This window comes from Scyliorhinus canicula, chromosome 18, assembly GCF_902713615.1.
Source record: "Scyliorhinus canicula chromosome 18, sScyCan1.1, whole genome shotgun sequence".
Taxonomy (NCBI): domain Eukaryota; kingdom Metazoa; phylum Chordata; class Chondrichthyes; order Carcharhiniformes; family Scyliorhinidae; genus Scyliorhinus; species Scyliorhinus canicula.
In genome coordinates, this window is record NC_052163.1 from 24,202,328 (window position 1) to 24,227,924 (window position 25,597).

At 50.4% G+C, this 25,597-nt stretch overlaps 1 protein-coding gene across 3 annotated transcripts in view; it reads left to right on the forward strand.

Moving 5' to 3' along the window:
* The window catches only part of LOC119953465 (platelet-derived growth factor subunit A-like), a 96,297-nt gene that overhangs the window by 41,472 nt on the left and 29,228 nt on the right, over positions 1–25,597 (forward strand). For 2 of the 3 annotated variants that reach the window (XM_038777778.1, XM_038777780.1), the window contains exon 3: positions 10,742–10,774. In XM_038777778.1, coding sequence (XP_038633706.1) covers positions 10,742–10,774 — 33 coding nt within the window. Of the gene's footprint in view, positions 1–10,240; positions 10,391–10,741; positions 10,775–25,597 lie in introns of those variants that run through there. The other variant, XM_038777779.1, reaches the window with a different exon arrangement.

Consider the following 25,597-nt stretch of genomic DNA (forward strand, 5'->3'; position numbering starts at 1 on the left):
ATTACATGGAACGTCAGAGGGCTGAATGGGCTGGTCAAGAGGGCTCGCGTGTTTGCACATTTGAGGGGGCTGAAGGCAAACGTGGGTGGCAATGCTACAAGAGACACACGTAAAGGTTATAGAGCAGGCAAGATTGAGAAAGGGGTGGATTGGCCAAGTATTCCACTCAGGGCTGCACTCAAAGACCAGGGGGGTAGCGATCTTGATCAACAAATGAGTGGCATTCAAGGCAGGAAGAATCGTGTCAGACAAGGGGGCTTGGTGCATAATGGTGAGTGGGAAGCTGGAGGGGGTGCCGGTGGTACCCGTGAACATATATGCTCTGATTGGGACGATGTGGAATTTATGAGGCGGGTGTTAGTTAAGATCCCAGACATAGAGTCACATAATCTGATCATGGGAGGAGATTTTAACACAGTCATTGATCTGGAATTGGACCGGTCAAAATCCAGGACAGGGAGGAGGCCGGCCGTGGCAACGGAATTGAAGGGGTTTATGGAACAGATGGGGGGAGTAGACCCATAGAGGTTTGCACGGCCAAGGACGAAGGAGTTTTCTTTTTTCTCACATGTCCACAAGGTATACTCTCGCATCGACTTTTCTGTTCTGAGCAGGGCACTAATACCGGGCGTGGTAGATACTGAGTACTCGGCAATCGCAGTGTCGGATCATGTCCCACATTGGGTCGATCTACGGGTTAGTGTGGAGAGAGGGCAACACCCACTGTGGAGACTGGATGTGGGGTTGCTAGCGGACGAAGCGATCTGTGGGCGGGTTAACAAGTCCATCCAGAACTACCTGGAAACAAATGATACGGGGGAGGTCTCTGCAGCGACGGTTTGGGAAGCTTTGCAGGCAGTGGTCAGAGGGGAATTAATCTTGCTATGGGCCCAAAGCGAAAAGGCGAAACGGGCTGAGAGGGATAGGTTAGTGGAGGAGATACTCCAGGTGGACAGGAGATACTCGGAGGCCCTGGACACGGGGCTACTGAGGGAGCGGCGGAGGTTACAGGTGGAGTTTGGGCTGTTGACCACAGGGAAAGCAGTGGAATAGTTGAGGAAGGCAAGGGGGGCGATTTATGAGTACGAGGAAAAGGCAAGCAGAATGTTAGCGCACCAGCTCAGGAAAAGGGAGGCAGCCAGGGAGATAGGTAAAGTAAAGAGTTGAGGCGGGAATACTGTCCTGGACCCAATGGGGGTGAATGAGGTGTTTAAGGACTTTTATAGTAAATTATATGAACCGGAACCCCCGGCTGGGGTTGAGGGGATGAGGCAGTTTTTGGATCAATTGAGGTTTCCGAGGTAGATGAGGATCTGGTGGAAGGGCTGGGAATGGCTGGCCCCAATTGAGATTGAGGAAATAATCAACGGGCTGGAGGGCATGCAGTCGGGCAAGGCCCCGGGGCCTGACAGCTACCCGGTGGAATTCTATAAGACGTTTTCAGAGATATTGAGCCCACTGCTGGTGCGGACATTTAATGAAGCAAGAGAGAAGGGAGTCCTCCCCCCAACAATGTCGCAGTCCTCGATTTCATTGATCCTGAAACGGGAGAAGGAACCGGAGCAATGCGGGTCATACAGGCCAATTTCTCTACTGAATGTGGATCCCAAACTGATGGCTAAGATACTGGGGGTGTATGGGGAAGTGATAGGGGAAGACCAGACGGGATTTGTAAAGGGCAGGCATCTCAAGGCCAATGCTCGAAGGCTTTTGAATGTTTGTTATGTTGCCCTCAGAAGGAGAGGAGGTGGAGGTGGTGGTAGCAATGGATGAGGAGAAGGCTTTTGATCGGTTGGAGTGGAATTACCTGTGGGAGGCGCTGGGAAGGTTTGGGTTTGGTAAGGTCTTCATTGACTGGACACAGTTGCTCTATCAGGCACCAGTAGCGAGTGTGCGTATGAACCGGCTGAGGTCGGGGTATTTTAAACTACGCCGAGGGACGTGGCAAGGATGCCCCCTCTCTCCGTTACTGTTTGCTCTGGCCATAGAGCCATTGGCCATGGCGTGGGGGGGGGGGGGGGGGGGGGGAAGAGTACCGGGCCTCGCTTTACGCAGATGACCTGCTCTTGTATATTTCAGACCCGTTGGAGGGGTTGGGGGAAGTATTGTGAATCTTGGGGGAATTTGGCAATTTTTCGGGTATAAATTGAACATGGGAAAAGCGGGATGTTCGCGATCCAGGCAAGAGGACAGGAGAAGAGACTGGGAGAGCTGCCGCTTAGAATGGTAGGAAAGAGTTTTCGATATTTGGGAATCCAGGTGGCCCGGGAATGGGAGGCACTGCACAAGTTAAACCTATCCCGGCTGGTAGAACAAATGGAAGGGGACTTTAAGAGATGGGACATGCTCCCGCTATCACTGACGGAGAGGGTACAGACCGTGAAAATGACGATTCACCCCAGATTTCTGTTTGTCTTTCAGTGCCTCCCCATCTTCATCCCAAAGGTCTTTTTCAAGCAGGTGAATAAAGTTATTTTGGGCTTTGTGTGGGCGGATAAAGTGAAGAAAGTGTTGCTGGAGCGCAGTCGGCGGGTGGGTGGGTTGGCGCTGCCGAACTTCTGCAATTACTACTGGGCGGCTAATATAGCCATGATTAGGAAGTGGGTAGTGGGGGAGGGGACATTGTGGGAGCGGGGACATTGTGGGAGCGGATGGAGGCGGCGTCATGCAAAGACACCAGTTTGGGAGCACTGATAACGGCACCTCATCCTTTCTCGCCGTCCCAGCACTCCACAAGTCTGGTGGTGGTGGCGGCTCTGAGAATCTGGGGGCAATGGAGGCGATATAAGAGAGTGGAGGGAGCATCGGTTTGGACCCTGCTTTATAATAATCATCGGTTTGTACCGACTAGGCTAGATGGTGTGTTCGGAGATGGCAAAGGACAGGAATTAGAAGGATGGGGGACCTATTTATAGACAGGAGCTTTCCCAGCTTGAAAGCCTTGGAGGATAAATTTGAATTGCCAGCAGGAAACGGGTTTAGCTATTTGCAGGTACGAGACTTTCTGAGAAAGCAGGTTCCGGCCTTTCCGCTGCTGCCGCCCCAGGGGAGACAGGACAGAGTAGTCTCCAGTACCTGGGTGGGAGAGAGGAACATAGAACATAGAGAAATACAGCACAGAACAGGAAGGTTTCAGATATTTACCAGGAGCTTACGGAGGCGAAGGAAACTCGGTGGAGGAACTTAAGGGCAAGTGGGAGGGCGAGCTAGGAGGAGAGATAGAAGCGGGTTTATGGGCGGATGCCCTAAGCAGGGTTAACACCTCCTCATCATGTGCCAGCCTTAGCCTGATACAATGTAAGGTAGTCCACCGGGCGCACGTGACTGTGGCTAGGATGAGCAAGTTTTTCGGGGTAGAGTATAGGTGTGCGAGGTGCGCGGGAAGCCCAGCAAATCATGTCCACATATTTTGGGCATGCCCGAAGCTTAGAGGGTTTTGGCAGGGTTTTGCTAAGGCAATATCCACGGTACTAAAAACACGGGCGGTGCTGAGTCCGGAGGTAGAGATCTTTGGAGTGTCAGAAGAGCCGGGGTTCAGGGGCGAAAGAGGCCGATGTCTTGGTCTTTGCCTCCCTGGTAGCCTGGAGACGGATCTTGTTAATGTGGAGGGACTCAAAGCCCCCGAGTGTAGAGACCTGGGTTAGTGACATGGCTGGGTTTCTTGTGAAGATAAAGTTTGCCTTAAGAGGGTCAATGGCCGGGTTCACCCGGAGGTGGCAGCCATTCGTCGACTTTCTCAAGGAAAATATGTCGGCAGATGCAGTATTCCTGGGGGGGGACGACCCAGCTGATTTCATGGATTGTTCGCGCCGATTAAGAGGTTTTGTGTGTTTGCACATTTGAGGAATCCGAAGGCAGACGTTGTATTTATGCAAGAGACTCATTTGAAGGTGGCGGATGAGATCAAGTTGAGGAAGGGATGGGTGGGACAGGTGTTTCATTCGGGACTGGGTATGAAGGCGGAGGGGTTGGCAATGTTAGTAATAAGAGGATGTCCTTTGCGGTGGGGAGAATAGTTGCGGACCCGGAGGGTAGATTTATAATGCTGTTCGGGAGGGTGGAAGGGAGTTATTGGCCAATAAGGAGGTCTGTGAGAAGATAGGGGTAGCTGTCCAGAACTATGTGGAGCATAGTGGGACTGGGGAGGTCTTACAGGCCAAGTTGTGGAAGGCGCTGAAGGTAGTGGTTAGAGGGGAGTTTATCTCGATTAGGGAACATATGGTTGGGGTGGAGCGGGTGGAAAGGCTGAGGCTGATGGGGGACGGAAGACACTTGGTGGGGCCTGAGGAGGCGCTGGTGAAGGAGAGGCAGAAGCTCCAAATGGAGTTTGGTTAGTGTCAACAGAGTAAGTGGTGGGACAGCTACGCAGGGCCAGAGGGGCAGTTTATGAGTATGTGGAGAAGGCGAGCAGGATGCTTGTGCATCAGCTGAAGAGGTAGGCGGTGGAGAGGAAGATTGGATGGATGAAGGACAGGGGATGCAATTAGCACTGTTGCTTCACAGCTCCAGGTCTCGGGTTCGATTCCCGGCTTGAAAAACTGTCTGTGCAGAGTCTGCACGTTCTCCCCGTGTCTGCGTGGGTTTCCTCCGGGTGCTCCGCTTTCCTCCCACAAATCCCGAAGGACGTGCTGTTAGGTAATTTGCACATTCTGAATTCTCTCTCCGTGTACTCGAACAGGGGCTGGAATGTGGCGCCTAGGGGCTTTTCACAACTTCATTGCAAAGTCAATGTAAGCCTACTTTGTGACAATAAAGATTATTATAGATTAATATATACTGGGGCCGGAGGAGGTAAATAGGATGTTAGAGGCATATTATTGTAAGTTGTACAGTTCCGAGCCCCCGGCGGGGATGAGGGCATGAGTAGGTTTTTGGATGGGCTGGAGTTTCCGAGGGTGGATGAGGTGAGGGTATAGGGGCTGGGGGCCTGATTTGTCTGGGGAAGTAATGGAGTTTGTGGGGACGATGCAATCGGGGAAGGCCGCAGGCCTGTATGGGTTCCCTGCCCACTTTTGTAAGAGGTTTGGGTCAGAGCTGAATGAAAATGAAAGTGAAATGAAATGAAAATCGCTTATTGTCACAAGTAGGCTTCAAATGAAGTTATTGTGAAAAGCCCTTAGTTGCCACATTCCGGCACCTGTTCGGAAGGGTGGTACGGGGTCCCTGTTAGGGGAGATGTACAATGAGTCGGTGGGGAGGGCTGAGCTTTCCCCCATGCTGTATCAGTCGTCAATTTCGCTCATTTTAAAGAAAAATAAAGACCTGGAGCAGTGTGGGTCGGACTGCCCGATAGCATTATTCAATGTGGATGCGAAGCTATTGGCTAAGGTGCTGGCAGTGCAGAGAATTGTGTGCCGGGGCAATAAGGGGAGACCAGGCGGGGTTCGTGAATTGGGCATTGAGTGGGGGGCGGGGATTGGGGGGGGGGGGGGGTTCGTGAATTGGGCATTGAGTGGGGGGCGGGGATTGGGGGGGGGGTGGACCATTGAGTCACTTCTTGTATATGTGTTGAAATCCCGGTTGAAAGTTTTGACAGGATTATGGGGATCTTGGAGGAGTTCAGTCTTTTGTCGGTGTATAAGCTAAATATGGGGAAATGTGAGGTATTCCCGATGAACACCCGGGTGAGGTGGGAGTGGCAGTTTAAGGAGGTTACCGTTTAGATTGGTAGGGGCAGGCGTTCGGTATCTTGGGATACATATGGCGCAGAGCTGGGCCCAGCCAGACAAATTGAATCTGGCAAAGTGGTGGAGAGAATGAAGGAGGACATTAGGAGGTGAGATGTGTAGTTTTTGTCATTGGCTGGAAGGGTCCAGATTGCAAAGATAAAGGTGTTCCTGAAGGTTTTGTTCGTGATCCAGAATCTTCCAATTTTCGTGCGCAATTCTTTTTTTTGTAGGGTGAATAAGCTGATACTGGGTGGGTAAGTTTCCCCGGACCAGGAAGCTGTTTCTGGAAAGGGACAGGTGGGCAAAGGGGCTGATGCTGCCGCATCTGCAGAACTATTGGGCGGGGACATAGTTATGGTACGGAAGTGGGTGGTGGAGGAGAGGTCGGTGTGGGGAGGGATGGCGGAGGCTTTGTAAAGGGACCAGTCTGAGGACGCTATTGTTGGCACCTCTTCCGTTCTTACCGGCCAAGTACTCCACGATCCAGGTACTCCAGGTGGTGGTGTCAACGTTGAGGGTGTGGAATCAATGTCGGCAGCACTATAGGATGGAAGGCATGTCCGTGTGGGCCCTGATGTATGGCAACCACAGGTTTCTTCCGGCGGGACTGGATGTGGGTTTTCGGGGGTGAGGTGATTGTGGGATAGAGTATTTTCGAGATCTGTTTGTGGGGGTGGGGGTGGGGGGGGACACCATTTGCTGAATTGGAGGAGCTAGAGGAGGTGTTCTTGCTGCCGAAGGGGTATGGGTTCAGGTAACTGCAGGTGAGGGGGTTCTTGAGGAAGGAGTTGGGTTCTTTCCCGCAGTTGCCGCCTCCAGCACTGCAGGACAAGCTTCTGTCTGAGGATGAGATAGGCGAGGGCAAGGTGTCAGATATATACGGGGAGCTGAGGGAGAGGGAGCTCCAGTGGAGGGGGTCCAGCACAAGTGGGAGGAGGAGTTGAGAACGGCGATGCAAGAGTGAGGCGCTGAGGAGGATAAACCCGTCTTCATCGTGTGCAACCCTTCTTCGTAGGCAGCACGGTAGCATGGTGGTTAGCATAAATGCTTCACAGCTCCAGGGTCCCAGGTTCGATTCCCGGCTGGGTCACTGTCTGTGTGGAGTCTGCACGTCCTCCCCGTGTGTGCGTGGGTTTCCTCCGGGTGCTCCGGTTTCCTCCCACAGTCCAAAGATGTGCGGGTTAGGTGGATTGGCCACGCTAAAATTGCCCGTAGTGTCCTAAAAAGTAAGGTTAAGGGGGGGTTGTTGGGTTACGGGTATAGGGTGGATACGTGGGTTTGAGTAGGGTGATCATTGCTCGGCACAACATCGAGGGCCGAAGGGCCTGTTCTGTGCTGTACTGTTCTATGTTCTATGTTCTAAGACTGAGTCTCATATGGTTTAAGGTGGTGCATTGGGCTCATATAACGGTCCAGGATGAGTATGTTTTTTTCAGGAGTGGAAGATAGGGGTGGGCTGAGTGCAGGGAGTCCGGCGAACCATGTCCATATGATTTGGGCATGTCTGAAGTTGGAGGGGTTCTCGAAAGAGTTTGCGAACGTAATGTCGAAGATCTTGGGAGTGGAGGTGGCGCCGAGCCCGTGGGTGGTGATATTTGGAATGTCGGAGGGTCCGGGAGTGCTGGTGGGGGGAGGGGCTGATGTGGTGGCCTTTGCCTCCCTGAAAGCCCGGAGGTGGATCTTGTGAGCGGGACTTGGAGCTGCCGAAAATAGGGGCATGGGTGGACGACTTGGCAGAGTTCTTCCGCCTGGAATAAAAATGAAGTTCGCCATGAGAGGGGCAGAGGAGGCGTTCTCCACAAGGTGGAGGCTATTCATTGACTTCTTTAAGGGACAGTAGCTCATCTGTGGGGGCGGGTGGAGCGAGGTTGTTTGGGTTATGGGGGCTGGGTGTAAAAAGAGGGAGTGGAGGGTGTTGTATGGGAAAATGGAGGTGATTGTGCATGTTTAACTGCTGCTGTTGTTGGTTGCTTGTTTCTGTTCTTCGTATATTTGAAAATACCTCCAATAAAATATTTTTAAAAATGTATCCTCTTGCCTTGTTCGTCCTCACCAAGTGCATCACCTCACATTTATCCAGATTGAAGTCTATATGCCACAGATCAGCTCATCTGACCAGCCCATCTATATCTTCCTGTAATCTAAGGCAATCCTCCTCACTATTTACCACCAATTTTCATAACATCCGCAAATTTACTGATCCGACCCTCCTACATTAATGTCTGAATCATTTATATAAACCACAAACAGTAAGGGCCCCAACACTGATCCCTGCGGGACCCCACTGGACACAGGTATCCAGTCAGAAAAACACCCCTCGACCATCACCCAGTGCTGCCTGCCACTCAGCCAATTCTGGGTCCAACTTTCCTTGGATTTCATGGGCTCTTCCCATTGCTGCCAGTCTCCCATGTGGGACCTTATAAAAAGCCTGGCTGAAGTCCAAGTAGACTAGGTTTAAAGCATTGTCCTCATCTACACAGCTGGTCACCTCTTCGAAAAATTTAATCAGGTTAATCATATTGACCATTCTTGATTAATCCCTGCCTCTCCAAATGCAGATTAATTATTAATCTCAGAATTGCTTCCAATAGTTTCCCCACCACTGAGGTCAGACTGACTGAAATGTGGTATCATGCTTTATCCCTTCTTGAATAATGGTGCCGCATTGGTTATCCTACAATCCTCCGACACCTCTCCTGTGGCCAGAGAGGAACTGAAAATTATTGCCTCACTCAACAGCCTGGGAGACATTTTATTTGGCCTTGGAGATTTATCTACTGCCAGACACTCGGAATCTCCTCTCTGTCTATGTAAATCTACTTTATCACAGTCCATGTCCTGGGTTCACTGGATTTGTTGGTCCCACCCTTTTTCTTTATTGAAACATTATTGAATCTGGGCAGCAGGGTAGCATGGTGGTTAGCATAAATGCTTCACAGCTCCAGGGTCCCAGGTTCGATTCCCGGCTGGGTCACTGTCTGTGTGGAGTCTGCACGTCCTCCCCCTGTGTGCGTGGGTTTCCTCCGGGTGCTCCGGTTTCCTCCCACAGTCCAAAGATGTACGGGTTAGGTGGATTGGCCATGTAAATTGCCCGTAGTGTCCTAATAAAATAAGGTTAAGGGGGGGTTGTTGGGTTACGGGTATAGGGTGGATACGTGGGTGTGAGTAGGGTGATCATGGCTCGGCACAACATTGAGGGCCGAAGGGCCTGTTCTGTGCTGTACTGTTCTATGTTCTATGAAACAAGTTGGCCCTGTACTCTCCCCATTTCCTTCTTGAATGCATCCCGCAGTTCTGTCACAGTGTTACCTGAAGGTGTCTGCTCCCAGCCCACTCTGCGACTGTCTAAAAAATAAATCCTGAACTGAACTAGGGTGGCAAACATTGACTCAGGAAAGAAGAGCAGGAATTTGTGCAGCATTGTTCTTGCCAATTTTGGACCATCCCACACATATTGAAAAGAGAGAGTGCCACGCTTGCCTAAAGGAAGAATTACCGAGGAATTACAGGCTGCGTCTCCGCAGCTCTGCTGAAAGTCAGTCTGCAGACACATTTCAGGTTAAATGGCATTTTTCCATTGGGGTAAGAGGACAACTTGGTGCCAAATCAAAACCACAAGGTCTCTGTTGTCTCCTTCAACTCAGTGAAAGGAACAGCTTGGCTGAATTCCAACCCCCATTTGCAAATAAAAGATGAAATAATCACCTAAGCCTGAACCATTAAATTTTAATTTTGGCTCAGTTCCATCAAACAGTCCATATTTGAGGAGACAGAGCCTTGATTGCACCTCCTCCTATTTCTTTTTAATATCATGTAAGTTTTATACGAGTGAGGTGATTGATTTTAGATATTGCCTAAAATATTGGGCGGGATTCTCCAACCCCGCGCTGGTCGCGGGCCGTTCTACGCGGCTCGCCCACCGATTCTCCGGCCCGCATGGGCCGAGCAGCCGTAAAAAAAGAGCCAAGTCCCACCGGCGGCGTTCTAACCTGCTCTGAGCTGGCAGGACCTCGGCATGTAAGGGTCAGGTAGCCTTTGGGGGGAGGGGCCTCCTTTCATACGCGTAGTCCTGCGCCATGTTGCGTTGGGGCTGGCGGAAGGAGGCCACTGTGCAGGCGCTTGTTGGCGCCGGCACAACTGCGCATGCACGGATCCCGCGGCGCACAGTTCGCACCGGGACCTGCGGCTGGAGCGGCACGGACTGCTCCAGCGCCATGCTGGCCCCCTGGAGGGGCCAGAATTAGTTGTGGGAGCGGCCCATTCACGCCGTCGTAAAACGCGACGGCATTTACGACGGCGTGGACACTCTGCCGCAGGATTGGAGAATCCCGCCCATCATACCTGGGGTTTAAATGTTGTAGACATTGGCATTGAAACTATGCTAGTGATTAATAAGTAACGTATACTGTGAAACCACCTGCTTTGGTGATGGAATAACAGATTGGGAAATAAACCTAAATAATACAGCTACCAAGTTGTGACATTGCTGAGGGGGTTAAATGTGTAACTCGTTCAATAATTAAAATTCCAAAATTGCATCAGCCTTACGACACGGGAACAGGCATTCGTCAGGATAGTAAATCAATCCTTTCAAACTTACTTGGTTAACCTTGTGTAAATATGTCACTTGAAAATGTCTTTGATACAATTTATTTTCATTTTAGTTTCCTTTTTGCTTTCTAACAAGCTCACTGCTATTTTATCTGCCAAATTGCAAGGTGAACTGCTTGTTAGGCTGAGCACATCATTTCTATTTGCCCAGAGGATTAACTATGTGTGGTTTTGAAATTCAGACATTTGCTTGGTATTAATCTTGTGTGCGCTTTGCTAAATGCGTTTGTGTACACTTTCAGCAATGTGTCATACCCTTGCTTATGCTTGTGCAGCTGGTGAAAATTCTTCTGCCAATGAATAATGAGCTTCATTGTACACCGAAGCTACATTGCAACAAATTAACACTCGTTATTCAAATTTATGTGTCACTGGATTGCAATTGTTTTAGTAATAGCCTCAAAAACATGTCCCAGATATTTGCATCCGTCTTTTTAAAATTTATTTTTTTTCCACAGATTCTCCTGGCTTCAGACCAACGTACAAAATAGGTAGGCCTCACGTATATACTCTTGGGCTGTCTGTTTAAATCTCGTGGGTGGGAAGGTTTCAATTGTATTATCCATGTTCAAGCTGAGTCCAGACAAGCAGATGAGAGTAAATGACTTGGCACTAAAATTCAGAGGGGTGATCTGTTTTACTTTTGAAAAAAAATAATGCTCGACTTTCTCTCTCTGAAGTTTGGTTTTCGAACAATATGAGCTGTTTTACAGTTCCATCACACATCCAGCTGGTTTCAAACTGTACCTCTATAATTTGCAAATTGATAATAGAAGTGTCACATTAAGCAACCTGCCGCCAACAGTGCCAATTAAAGATATCCAATCTTTAATGCACTGGGTATGGTTGGAATGCAATAAAGGCTGTGATTCTCTGGGGCCTCCCGGCAGCCAAGGAAATCCCGATGGCCCGCTGAATAGGGTTAAAAACGGGATTCACACCGAGCATTAAATCCATTTCAAGTCTCCTGACCTGCCCCGCCGGCCATGATGGGATTCCCTCCCCTGCTGGTGGGATCATGCAAAGTGCTCATCTGCATTTATTTGAATGCAATGAATGGGTTGGAAGCCTGATATAACTGGTGCTTGTGATGCTCCTCTCCCCACCCGCCCCTGCCCTACCCAGCCATGAATCACATGGGTGCGATTTGGTGCAAGAATTTAAAAATGGGTTCCTGGGTCACGGACTCTGAGGGGGAGTAGGGAAGTAAATGACTTTCCAAATGTAATCTGGCTTGCAGAGGGGGGTTTGTCTGGTTACCTAAGGATTGTTCGCAGGTGATTGTACTCTGGAGGGGTGCAATGGGGGTGCCATCACTGAACCTCTACTGTTGCTGTGAAAGACCAGCAACTCACTCCTTAGATGTAACTTTCAGGCACCTGACTGGTAATGCTGATGAATGATGTCAGTTTCATTGAAGAGCTGTGAGCTCTGTTCCTCATGTTAATTTCCACGCACCCCTCCCATCTGGAGACCCTCATAGTTGTATCAGCACGCCGTTCAAAGAGGTTGGCATGGTTAATCTCAGGACCATCAGGTAGGTGTTGGGACACCTTATTGGACTCTTTAAATGCACAGCTCTACAGCAGATGAAGCAGCGATTAGCAGAGGTTAGATGCACCAGTAGCTGCTGAATTCCTCTTTGGCATACAGCCCCTGACAGAGTAAAGACTTCATTGTTGAGTTAATCAACTAATGCTCTCTTAAGGCATAGGTGACGTCTCCCGGTCCTGCATGTTAATCTAGCCCCATTTGTATCACACAGTATCAGTTTATGAATCCCCGACCCACCCAGGAGACCTAAACTGCTTTCCGACACAACCTCTGTGTTAAACATTGGCTGCATATGTCATTGCTGCAAAGTTCCCAGCAAAGACGCACATCTCTCAACAACTATCATCATTAGGAAGTGCCCTCAATTCAGCTTTTTTTATGTTACCTTTTCTGAGTTACAAAGCTAGGGCTCAGAGTGTGGACAGTGGCGAACCCCTAATCCAGCTCCTTGCCTGCTCCAAAAACCAATTCAAATTGAAACCAATTCATGGTCCCCACAAGGGTACCAGATCTGAGCCAAAAGGCAGAGCAGATACTACACTTGATCTTAGGCAAAAGGCCGATTCAGCTTCTTAAGATAGAGCCACATGACAGCACAGTATGAACATCTCCACCACACAAACAGCTGCCACAATTCTGGCAAGAAGGCACAAGGGTCACTCAATTGGACCCCCCCTCATTAGACTCAGGAAACCCAGGAGAAGGGCCACATCGCCCATCACAAATATCCTTTGTCGCGCCCAGAGGCTCTCCATTTGTGCAAGAGGGATTCTGAGGAATGGAAATGTGCAGAGTAAGGGGTGGGTACAAGTCACTGACTGGGATAGGGTTTCTGTGTCAAATCGATCTCCTGGAAGGGGGTTGGAATTCACCAGAACTTGAGGCTCACCATTACTGAGGGAGAGAAGGGAGGGGTCACTCCGACTGATGCTGTGGATGAACATTAGGGGACGTGCGGCTGTGTAAGTGACCGTGTAAACTGATTGACATGACGAGCAGCTCATCAATGCTGCGCTGGGAGGTGGGAATGGTGAGGGTTGCCTAGCCACAGGATGACCATAAGAATGGGGGGGAAATGGAGGGTCAAAGGATGCAAGAGCTTTCTGACTGGCTCGCTTTCTCACCTCCCCTGCTCACAGATGAAAGGTGGATTTTGGAATGCTGTCCCCTTTAACAGCTGTCCATCTGGCCAATGCCGTTGTCACTGATGCACGGTAGTGAGAGTGCCAGGGCCAGCCCAGACAGACCTTGCACGACAGGTGCCTGTCCCTGAACAGCAGGGACCTGTGGTGAGGCTCAAGTGCTGGCTCTGAACCAAGGCAGCAGTACAATAAGCCGCGTGTCTTTAGGAGTTGCTGGTCTTTTAATCAGCTATTGGACACATTGTGCCATCAAAGACTCTGGCTTAACAAGGAGATTGTGTGGTACTTGTGCCAGGTTCTCTCAGGCCTTGCACAGAGTGGGAGGAGGACGCCCGCTCCTGTTGGCTGTCAAGGTAAATGCTGCCTGAAATGATTTGCCTCTCGCTCTTTACAGTTTGCGAGGGGGTTCTGTGCGGGATCTCCCAAACATCTGCACACAGGTGCATCCGCGATGTCATGGAGGCCCCATGCGCTCAGGTATCAGACTACATCACCTTTCACCTTGAACAGGCCCAGCAGGATGCCCGGGCTGCAGGATTCACTGCCATTGCTGGCATGCCTCACGTCCAGGGGTTAATCGATGGCACACATGTCACCATCTGAGCACCGGCTCGACAGAGGTGCCCTTCATTAGCAGGAAGGGGTTCCACTCCTTGAATGTGCAGTTGGTGAATGATCATCAACTGCACAACATGCACTATGTGCAGGCTGTCCAGGCAGCTGGCACAATGCATTCATCCTGGCACACTCTAAGGTTCCCGGCGCATTCGAGGTGCTCCCTCGGAGGGAGGCATTGACTAGTGGGTGATGAGGCTTACCCACTGAGGTCATGGCTAATAACACCTGTGTGGAGCCCCAGACCAAATCGTGGAACCATTACAATGAAGCCCACTCTGCAACCAGGAGTGCCATTGAGCATTGCATTGGGCTGCTCAAAAGGGGATTGTGCTGGGATTACTCGGGGGTGGATTCTGAGGGGGATGTGTTAGAGGGTTGCAAGGATTTAAGGGCAGATGCCAGAAGTTAGGGACGGGAGTAATGCCATGGGTGAACAGATGGGTACTCACCCTGGTAGCCCAAAGGAGGTCATTCATCTTCTTACGGCATTGCAGGCCAGTCCTCCTAGTCATGCTGCCAGCACCCACGGCCTTTGCCACCTCGTCCCAGGTTTGGGACTTGACATGGACTTGGTGTCTTCTGGGAAATAGGGGGCAGGATTCTCCCAACGGGCGGCTAAGTGCCCACACCGGAGTAAAAACGGGAGTGTTTTACTCCGGCGTCAGCACCCGTTCCGGGATCCCATTCTACGGCCCACAGGGGGCTAGGATGGCGCTGGGTAAGCCTCCGCCGCCCCAGCTGCCGATCCTGGCCTGAACCCAGCGCCACGTGGTGCGCGCATGCGCAGTTGAACCGGCACCAACTAGCGCATGAACAGTGGCCTTCTTCCCCGCCGCGGCCACAATGCCAAATGATTGCAGAGTGGGCTTCATTGTAATGGTTCCACGATTTGGTCTGGGGACTCCACACAGGTGTTATTAGCCATGACCTCAGTGGTTAAGCCTCATCACCCACTAGTCAATGCCTCCCTCCGAGGGAGCACCTCGAATGCGCCGGGGACCTTCGAGTGTGCCAGGATGAATGCATTGTGCCAGCTGCCCGGAGAGCGTGCAGGAGCCAGTGCGGAGGAAAGGAGGCTGGGGGGCAGAGAGGCCAGCCCGCCGATCGGTGGGCCCCGATCACGGGCCAGGCCACTACAGAGGCCCCCCCCCCCTCCCGGGGTCGGACCCTCTCCCCTCCGCAGGCCGCACCCGGACCCTTCAACGCCGAGGTCCCGCCAGCCCAGAGCAGGTTAGAACGGCGCCGGCGGGACTCGGCATTTTGTTGATGGCCACCCGGCCCATCCGGGCCAGTGAATTGATGCATACCCCGAGCGGCGCCGCGTTGACCTCGCCGGCGCCAATGGCGACGATTCTCCGCATTGCATCCGGCATTGGGGTGGCGTGCCTGTACTTTCCTCCATGGCGTCGGCATCCATTCCAGGACCCCATTCGGCGGCCCACAGGCGACCAGGATGGCGCAGGGGCAGCCTCCGCCGCCCCAGCTGCTGCTCCCGGCCTGAACCCAGCGCCGCGGGGTGCGCACATGCGCGGTTGAACCGGCACCTACTGATGTCCGCATCCAGGAAGTTCTGGAAAGATAGTCTGTGCTGAGGGGAAAGTTTAAAAGCTGCTCCAGCTCATCAAGGAGAACAGGTGACTCCCGACCCCAGAGAATCACTCGCCTGGGGAATTGGGAATCTGACGAGGTTCAAGTGGGAAGAGTGATCGCCCATTTGCGGGAACTGAATCTCGCCTCTTCGGTGCTTCTAGCGCCAGTGGGAATCATTTTGGTTTTTCTGCTGGCACGAGTACTTAGTCTGCAAACAGGAGAGTTGCGCTGAAAGCCACATTAGAATCCATAGAATCCCCACAGTGAAGAAGGAGGCCATTTAGCCCATCGAGCCTGCATCGACCTTCTGAAAGAACATCCTAACTAGCCCCCACCTCTCATAATCCTACCTAACCTGCACATCTTTGGACACTAAGGAGCAATTTAGCATGGCCAATCCACCTAACCTGCACATTATTGGACTGTGGGAGGAAACTGGAGCACCTGGAGTTTGCTAATGTGTAAACTCCATACAGACAGTCACCCAAGGCTGGAGTTGAACCTGGGTCCCTGGCGCTGTGAGGCAGCTGTGCTAGCCACCGTGCTGCCCCTATTGCTAATTACTCAAGTTTTGAAAAGGAGGACAGAGTAAAATAGGGGAGGGAAACTCATATTTATTCAGAGACAAAGTAGCAACAGAAAACATTCTAAGGGGGCTACGTACAATAGTGCCAAAAATGAGTGCTGGGATCATGATAGTGATTGACCTGCATCCATTGATCGCAGCACCCACACCAGACCAACGTCATGCTGCCTTCGCATTTCAATTACTTCAGCATTCAGCCAACACTAACCATACTGTTAATTGATTGGACACATCAGCAGGGGACAATGTGGTTAGCACCATTTATAGCTACACTGCACCAATCAAAGGGGAGTGTGGTGAATGTATTATGGCAACCATTCACCACTGTATTACATTACATTGCATTGTATCATGTTGGTGCCCTTGTGGCCTCCGCCCTTGGCTCCGCCCCCTTGGGGGAGGTATATAGACCTGCTGCCTGCAGGCGGCTCACAGTACAGAGCAGTCGCAGGCAGGCACAGTTCTAGCTGATTAAAACCACTGTTCACTTCAACTCTCTGTCTTGTGTGAATTGATGGTCGCATCAGGGAGTTGCATTGTGATTGGAGCAGGTGCTAGTAGACATGCAGGAAGTGAATCTCACCTGGGAAACAATGAAGAATGGCCCAACTTGGGAGAGCTCGGGCTCCAAATTCTTCAGACTGTGCGTTGAGGCCTTGCTGGAGGAGGATGCGGGAAGGAGAGATGCCCTGCAACCAGAGGAGACCCTCCAGACCAATGTACAGAAAGCAGTGGAAGCTGATAGCTGCAGAGGCCAATGGAGGGGCATAGCCCCAAGGCACCATATCCTAAGCCCAGGGAGAGACCAGTGATAATCAGTATCGAGATGGCTATTGCTTCCACCGGGGAATGTTGATGGGTACACACAGAAATGCTTAGCGGATTGGGAAGCCTGTGAGGAAAACTGTGGTCAGTGTGAAGGAGCACGGAGGAATCTCACACCAACTTGGCACAGTGCTTTCCAGTATGGAAGTGATGGTCAGTCACAAACTCGTGAAGCGACCATGGTACAGTGTCTGCTGGCTGACGTTACAGCTTCTATTGCAGCACAAGCAGCACAAGCAATCATCCAATGTCTGCGAGCTAGTGTGGAAGCTTAGAGTGTGCCACTCAAGATAGCGCTTTCTGCCTTCTGATATATATTAATGATCTATAATCTAGATCTTCGTGAGTAGGGGACAATTTCAAAGTTTGCCGATGACATGAAACTTGGAAGCATTGTAAACTGTGAGGAGGATTGTAGAACCTAAAAGGACATGAAGAGGTTGGTAGAATGGGCAGATAGGCGGCAGATGAAGTTCAATGCGGAGAAGTGTGAGGTGATGAATTTTGATAAGAACATGGACGAACAATGTAAATGAAGAGGTACAATTCTTAATGGGGTGCAGGAGCAGAGACGCCTCAGTTTATATGTCCATAGATCATTCAAGGTGGACAAAAAAGTTAATAAAGCATACAGTATTCTGAGCTTTATTAATGGGAATATAGACTACCAGAGCAAGGAGGTTATGCTCAACTTACACAAAACATTAGTTAAATCTCAGCTGGAGTATCGTGTACAGTTCTGGGCACGAAACTATAGGAAGGATGTGAACTCATTGGAGAGAGTGAAGAAGAGGTTTTTCAAGGAAGGTTCTAAGGATGAGAAATTTCAGTTATGAGGATAGAATAGAAAGGTTGGGACTGTTCTCCTTGGAGAGAAGAAGGCCAAGAGAAAATTTGATGCAGGTGTTCGAAATCATGAGGGGGCTGGACAGAATAGATAGGGAGAAACTGTTTCAGCTCATAAAATGATCAAGAATCGGAGGGCACAGATTCAAGTGATTTGCAAAGGAATCAAATGTGGTGTGAGAAAAAAGTTTTTAACACAATGAATGGTTCGGATATGGAATGCGCCGCTGGATGTGTGCTGGAGGCAAGTTCAAGAGGGGGACTTCAAGAGGGCATTAGATGATCATTTGAATTGACACAATATGCAGGGGTTATGGGAAAAGGCAGGAGAGTGGCGCTATGTCAAGATGCTCATTTGGAGAGCTGGTGCAGACAGGATGGGCCGAATGGTCACCTTCTGCAACCAGTCCGAGACTCTCAGACTTCTATCAGTGGAGTTATCGATTAGAGTGTGCAAAGAGGCTCACAGGGTGTTAAAACAGCCCAGCTAGCTGCCAACCAGCTGACCAGTAAGTTTCCTGAGGTGGCGCCCTAGGAAAGAGGCAGTAACTCCATGGAGTAAGAATCTCCTTTCCTTTCTCAGGAAGCCAGCATTCAGCCTCCTACCACTGAAACTCTTCCTGTGTCCTTGTCAGCTAGCCATCCTCAGTGGCTGTTACCCATGCCGAGTTGGTGCAGTCCACAATTGGGTCTTCTCAGTCTAGAGCAGCTCAAGAGCCTGCAGAGACCATTTGCAGTCTCCCTGCTAAATCATCAATCTTCCATCAACCAAGTTGCTCTCACTGGGGTAGCACAGCATAGGATCACTAGGACAGGCGAAGACACATAGAGGGCAGACACTAAGGGGATGTACAAGTTGACGTTTGTGGTTAATACAGCATCAATTCATTTATAAATTTTATTTGGAATGTTTAGTTTGAGGTTACTTTTATTTTTGTATTATGGCCAAGGGAGCACAGTGCTGGTCAGTGACAGAGGGGAAGTAAGGTGCGGGACTGGTGGTGATTTGGGAATTAGGGTTGTAGCTGCTGCTACTGCACTCTGATGGGTTCTCCATGGACAACCTGGACAAAAAGGGGATGTCAAGGATTCCTCCCCCTTCCACTTCCTCCTGCTCTTCATGCTCCTGCTTCTCAGCTACTTTCCATTTTGCTGGTGGTATGGGCCACCATTTTGGCGAGGTGTGCACTGTGTAGTAGGCCACCACAAAATTGACATCCGATCTGCCGACTACTCCAGGGTTTCTCCAAAGCTGTTCAGGCAGCCACTGTTTCCGTATGCCAGTGGTTTCCATTGTCACATACCCGTGTGGCAAAATGGCTTTTATTAAATACATGCTGCCCACATATGCATGGATTGCACACCTGAATCATCAGTTGTGCTGTCAGTGGACAGCCCTTGTAACCACGCCCCCACCCTCTGGTTTTCCATGCTGGCACAAATGCGGCTGGCGCAGGAGACTGGCACAGAATGAAGTCATCGTGGCTGCTGCCAGGATATCATGTGATGATCTGCAAAATCTGCTGCAAATATCACACACCAGCTGGACGTTAAAGGAGTGGATTTGTTTTCAACTGCAGTACAGGGACAGAGTTGTTATGCTCCACCTATTTAGTAATGTGTGTGCAGTCAATGGTTCCTGCACCATGGGGAAGTCTGCAGTCTTAGCAAAACCTTGTGCTCGCTCGCCTACTTCTCTCTGACCAAGGATAATGAAGTTTAGTCAGCTCCCATTGAAATGGACAGCTTCAGTGACTTCCCTTACATAATAATAGATGGGAAACTACGAGATGTTACAAATATCCCCAGCCTGGACAGAGGCAGACGCATAAAGGTTCATTGCCTCAATTGCCTTCACAGCTGCTGACAAAACAATTCTTGCCCTGCTCTGTGGGTGCAGTTGTGGCTCCAGCATGTGAGACGTTTCAGTGAGGCGCCTTTACTGAAGCCCAGACATTTCACATGTCATTTCAGGGAGGACAATTGCCCCCTGAACACCCTCGGTGGTATATGGTCTCCTGCTGAGAACCCCTCCTTTCCCTCTTCCTCTCCCTCACTCTTTCAGCAGCTTGTCCTGCTTTGTGCAATCTCTGCTCATTCTCCAAGTCCTGTATATTCCAAGGGGAATGGTGACTGGTACACTCATGCCTGGAAGCAAGTAGTTTGTCCAGAAGCCTTGATGTTACCAAAAGCTCCTTCAGGACCTGCCACATCAGTCCCTGTAGAATTTCTGCAATTTCAAACAACTGTGAAAAGTACAAATCACTTGCAGAATCGATGCAGCAGCTAGCTGAAAGAAGTCAAGCAACAATGAATCCATAAATAGTTGACAATCGCTTTAAATAGCATTGCTGGGCAGTCCTTGCTGCTGAATGCATGTGTAGCTGTGCGAGGTTAAGACAAGGTGTTAGCTGGACGTTGAGCTCCAAAATGGCATCACTATTATCAAATCAGCGTTATATGCTGATTGACAGCACAATCTCCCTGTTCTCTTTTGGTGGCCATTCACGGCATTCCGTGAATGCCCTCACCAATATGGCGTCTGGTATGATTCGCCCCAAGGTTCTGTGATGCTCCATGGACACCATTTTGGAGCTCTAAGGGCACTCAGAGTGCCCTGAAAATGGATGCAAATGACTCTAATTTATTTTCCTTAGACTCTGGGGAAGGCAGTGTTATAAGGTAGCCAAAGGAGAATCCGTCCAAATAATCTCGTGGGAATGAATGACTTGGCATTGGGATATGCTGATATGTGGAGAGCCTAATCTCAAGGCAGAAGTTGTATAAACAATCTGAGGAGGGAAAAGCAAAACACAGCCAAACGGAGTCAATTTCCCTCCTCTTTTCTGTGCTTTTGTGATTTGAGCCGTGAGCTTGAGGGATCATCTCACATGGAAGAAAACTGGGCAAAGATTCACCCATCTACCCATCCATCCATTCAACAGCTTAACCTCTGACCCATCTCCAGCTCAACAAAAATCCTCAGGTATTACTTAGTGATGCCAAAGGGTTTGTGCGACATTTCTGCGCAACTTGTGATGTCACACTTGGCTTCAATGAAACGGACTTGGATTAGCCGTCAGTGCATATCAGCTGGTCAACCTATCCAGGTTATTTACTCGGAAATGATATGGAAAACTACGGATGAGGAGTATTTTTGTCCTTTTTCTGTTCGCTGTCAAACAAGCGAACCGATCACAACGAACGACTGGCTTATCAACTTTGTGCCCCATTTGTTTTTGGGACGGTGGCAACTCCACCGGCAGGATTTATTACCCATCCTTTTTATCCCTCATGATGTGGCACTGGAGTCACATATGGGCCAGACCAGGTAGTGTTGGCAGATTCCATTCCCGAAAGGCCCTGACTGCAGCAGTTGATGGGCTTTAGTCACAATCTGGCAGTTATTATATAATCATTTCCAGATTTATTGAAGCCAATTTCAGAACTTTCCATGGTGGGATCATGAAGCCATGACCTCTTGACGTTGTTGATTCAGTGCCATCACCATCATACATTTGGCTGAAAGGTCTTTTAAAGCACTTCTGCAGCAATAAATCTCTGCAAATAACCACGCGACTTATACTGAGTAGAGAGAGGTAATTGAGCTGGTATTAGCTCATGAGAAGCATGGCGAAAGACCAGCAATGTAAAACATTCTGTAAAACAGATGACCAAGGACAATCACTAGATCAGTGCCTCCATTTTCAGATTGCCATGCTGCAGAATTGCAAGTAGTCCACGACTTTGGGAGATGCTGATGGAGTGGAAATGCTACCCGACTAATAACCCAGAGACCTAGGGCAGGGGCTGGGGATTTGGGTTCAAATCCCACCATGGCAGCTGGTGGAATTCCGGTTCACAGAATTCTTAAGAGGGAGGGTGAGCAACCAGAGGCTGGATTCTCCCGTACCCGGCGAGGCGGGGGGTCCCGGCGGGACGGAGTGGCGTTTACCACACTGGCGTCGGGCCGCCCCAAAGGTGCGGAATCCTCCGCACCTTCAGGGGCTAAGCGGGCGCCGGAGTGGATTGCGCTCCACCGGCTGTCGTGGACGGCCTTTGGCGCCACACCACATGGGGCCAAAGGGACTCTGCCGGCCGGCGCGGTTCCGCGCATGCGTCGGAGCGTCAGCGGCTGCTGACGTCATCCCCGCGCATGCGCGTGGGGGTTTCACCTTAGCACCGGCGCGTAGGAAAAGAGTGCCCCCACGGCACAGGCCCGCCCGCGGAACTGTGGGCCCCGATCGCGGGCCAGGCCACCGTGCCCCCCCCCCCCGGGGCCAGATCGCCCCACGCCCCCCCCCCCCCTCTCAGGACCCCGGCGCCCGCCGGCGCCGTCAGGTCCTGCCGGTACAGGAGCTAGTCCAATTTACGCCGGCGGGACCGGCATAGAACAAGCGGGACTTCGGCCCATTGCCGGAGTTGGAGAATCGCCCGGGGGGGGGGGGGGGGGGGGGGGGGGGGGCGCTGTGAATGGCCGGCGACTGGCGCGGCGCGCTTCCTGCCCCCGCCAAATCTCCGGCGCCGGAGGATTCTGCAGCCTGCAGGGGCGGGATTCACGCCACCCCCGACGATTCTCCGATCCGGCGGGGGTTCGGAGAATCCTGCCCCAGATGTCGTGGTGCACATAGGCACCAACGACATAGCTAAGGAAAGGAATGAGGATCTAAAAAGTGATTTTAGGGAGTTAGGTTAGAAGCTAAAGAGCAGGACAAGCAAAGTAGTGATCTCAGGATTGCTACCGGTGCCACATGCAAGTGAGGCAAGGAATAGAGAGCGAGTGCAGCTGAACATGTGCTACAGGGCTGGTGCAGGAGGGCAGGCTTCAGATAAGTGGATCATTGGGATATCTTCTGGGGCAGGTGGGACCTGTACATGAAGGACGGATTGCACCTAAACTGGAGGGGTACCAATATCCTGGGTGGGAGGTTTGCTAGAGCTCTTTGGGAGGGTTTAAACTAATTTGGCAGGGGGATGGGAACCAGAGCTATGGATCAGAGGATGGAGCAGCTGTTGAACAGGTAGAAATGGCTGCATAACGTTAGCATAGTGGTTAGCACAATTGCTTCACAGCTCCAGGGTCCCAAGTTCGATTCCCGGCTTGGATCACTTGGTCTGTGTGAAGTCTGCACATTCTCCCCGTGTGTGCGTGGGATTCCTCTGTGTGCTCCGGTTTCCTCCCACAGTCCAAAGATGTGCAGGCTAGGTGGATTGGCCATGATAAATTGCCCTTAGTGTCCAAAATTCCCTTAGTATTGAGTGGGGTTACTGGATTATGGGAATAGGGTGGAGGTGTGGGTTTGGGTAGGGTGCTCTTTCTAAGAGCCGGTGCAGATCCAATGGGCCGAATGGCCTCCTTCTGAACTGTAAATTCTATGAAATAGTATGCCACGAGTCTGTGCGGAAGGATAGACAGTTGATAGGGCAAAGTTGCACTCAGTGGAATGGGTTGAAGTGTGTCTGTTTCAAAGCAAGGAGTGTCAGGAGGGAGATGAACTTAAGAGCATTGATCAGTACTTGGAACTACGATGTTGTGGCCATTATGGAGACATGGATTTCACAGGGGCAGGAATGGTTGCGAGATGTTCCGGCGTTTAGATTTTTTCAGAAGAATAGAGAGGGAGGTAAAATAGCAGGGTGAGTGGCACTGTTAATTAGGGAGTGCATCACAACTGCAGAAAAGAAGGTAGTTGAGGAGGGTTTGCCTACTGAGTCAGTATGGGTGGATGTCAGAAACAAGAAAGGAGCAGTCACTTTATTGGGAGTTTTCTATCGACCCCCCAATAGCAGCAGAGTAGAGGAACAGATTGGGCGGCAGATCTTGGAAAGGTGCAGAAGTAACAGAGTTGTTGTCATGGGTGACTTCAACTTCCCTAATATTGACTGGAACCTCCTGCAAATGGTTTGGATGGCAGATTTTGTCAGGTGTGTACAGGAAGGTTTCCTGACTCAATATGTAGATAGACCGACTGGAGGGGAGGCCATATTGGACTTGGTGCTCAGCAACTAACCAGGCCAGGTGTCACGGTGGGAGAGCATTTCAGTGACAGTGACCACAACCCTTTGACCTTTACCATAGTCATGGAGAGGGATAGGAACAGAGAGTATGGGGGAGGGGAAATCATACCGCTATTAGACAGGAGCTGAGGAGCATAAAGTGTTCCTGGGGAAATGCACAACAGTAATATGGGGGTTGTTTAAGGAGCACTTGCTGTGAGTGCTGGATAGTTTTGGCCCACTGAGACAAGGAAGGAATGGTAAGGTGAAGGAGCCTTGGATGACAAGAGAAGTGGAGCTTCTAGTCAAGAGGAAGAAGGAAGCTTACGTAAGGTTGAGGAAGCAAGGATCTGACTTGGCTCTAGAGGGTTACAAGGTAGCCAGGAAGGATCTCAAAAATGGACTTAGGAGAGCTAGAAGGGGGCATGAAAAAGCCCTGGCGGAAGGATTAGGGAAAACCCCAAGGGATCTACACTTATGTAAGAAATAAGAGGATGATCAGAGTGAGAGTGGGGCCGACCAGGGATAATGGAGGGAACTTGTGCCTAGAGTCTGAGGAGATGGGGGAGGCCCTAAATGAATATTTTGCTTCAGTATTCACTGGAGAGACGGACCTTGTTGCTCATCAGAACAGTGTGAACCAGGTTAATAGACTCAAACAGGTTGATATTAAGAAGGAGGATGTGCTGGAAATTTTGAAAAGCATCAGGATAGATAAGTCCTGTGGGCCTGATGGGATATACCCAAGGTTACTACGGGAAGTGAGGGAGGAGATTGCTGCGCCGTTGCCGATTATCTTTGCAACCTCACTCTCCACTGGAGTAGTACCACATGATTGGAGGGATGCGAATGCTGTTCCCCTGTTCAAGAAACAGAATAGGGAAATCCCTGAGAATTACAGACCCTTCAGTCTTACATCTGTGGTGAGCAAAATATTGGAAAGGATTCTAAGGGAGAGGATTTATGATGGTTTAGAAAAACAAAGTATGTTTAAAGGTAGTCAGCTTGGCTTTGTGAGGGCAGGTCATGCCTCACAAGCCTTGTTGAATTCTTTGAGGATGTGACGAGACACATTGATGAAGGTCGGGCAGTGGATGTGGTGTATATGGATTTCAGTAAGGCATTTGATAAGGCTCCCATGGTAGGCTCATTCAGAAAGTTAGGGGGCATGGGATACAGGGAAATTTGGCTGTCTGGATACAGAATTGGCTGTCCGAAAGAAGTCAGCGAGTGGTAGTGGATGGAAAGTATTCCGCCTGGAGGTAGGTGACCAGTGGTGGCCCACAGGGATCTGTTCTGGGACCTCTGCTCTTTGTGGTTTTTATAAATGACTTGGATGAGGAAGTGGAAGGGTGGATTAGTAAGTTGTTTTTTTAAAATAAATTTAGATTACCCAATTATTTTTTCCAATTAAGGGGCAATTTAGCGCAGCCAATCCACCTACTCTGCATATTTTTTTGGGTTAGAACTTAGAACAGTACAGCACAGAACAGGCCCTTCGGCCCTCAATGTTGTGCCGAGCAATGATCACCCTACTCAAACCCACGTATCCACCCTATACCCGTAACCCAACAACCCCCCCCCCCCCTTAACCTTACTTTTTAGGACACTACGGGCAATTTTAGCATGGCCAATCCACCTAACCCGCACATCTTTGGACTGTGGGAGGAAACCGGAGCACCCGGAGGAAACCCACGCACACATGGGGAGAATGTGCAAACTCCACACGGACAGTGACCCAGAGCCGGGATTCGAACCTGGGACCTCAGCGCCGTGAGGCAGCTGTGCTAACCACTAGGCCACCGTGCTGCCCTGTGGATTAGTAAGTTTGCCGATGACACAAAGGTTGGTAGAGTTGTAGATAATGTTGAGGGCTGTTGCAGGTTACAACAGGACATTGACAGGATGCAGAGATGGGCTGAGACGTGGCAGATGGAGTTCAACCTAGATAAATGTGCAGTAACTCATTTTGGAAGGTCAAATTTGAATGTTGAATACAGGGTTAAAGGCAGGATTCTTGGAGGTGTGGAAGAACAGAGGGATCTTGGGGTCCACGTCCATAGATCCTCAAAGTTGCCACCCAGGTTGATAGGGTTGTTAAGAAGGTGTATGGCATGGTGGCTTTCATTAACAGGGGGATTGAGTTTAAGAACCGC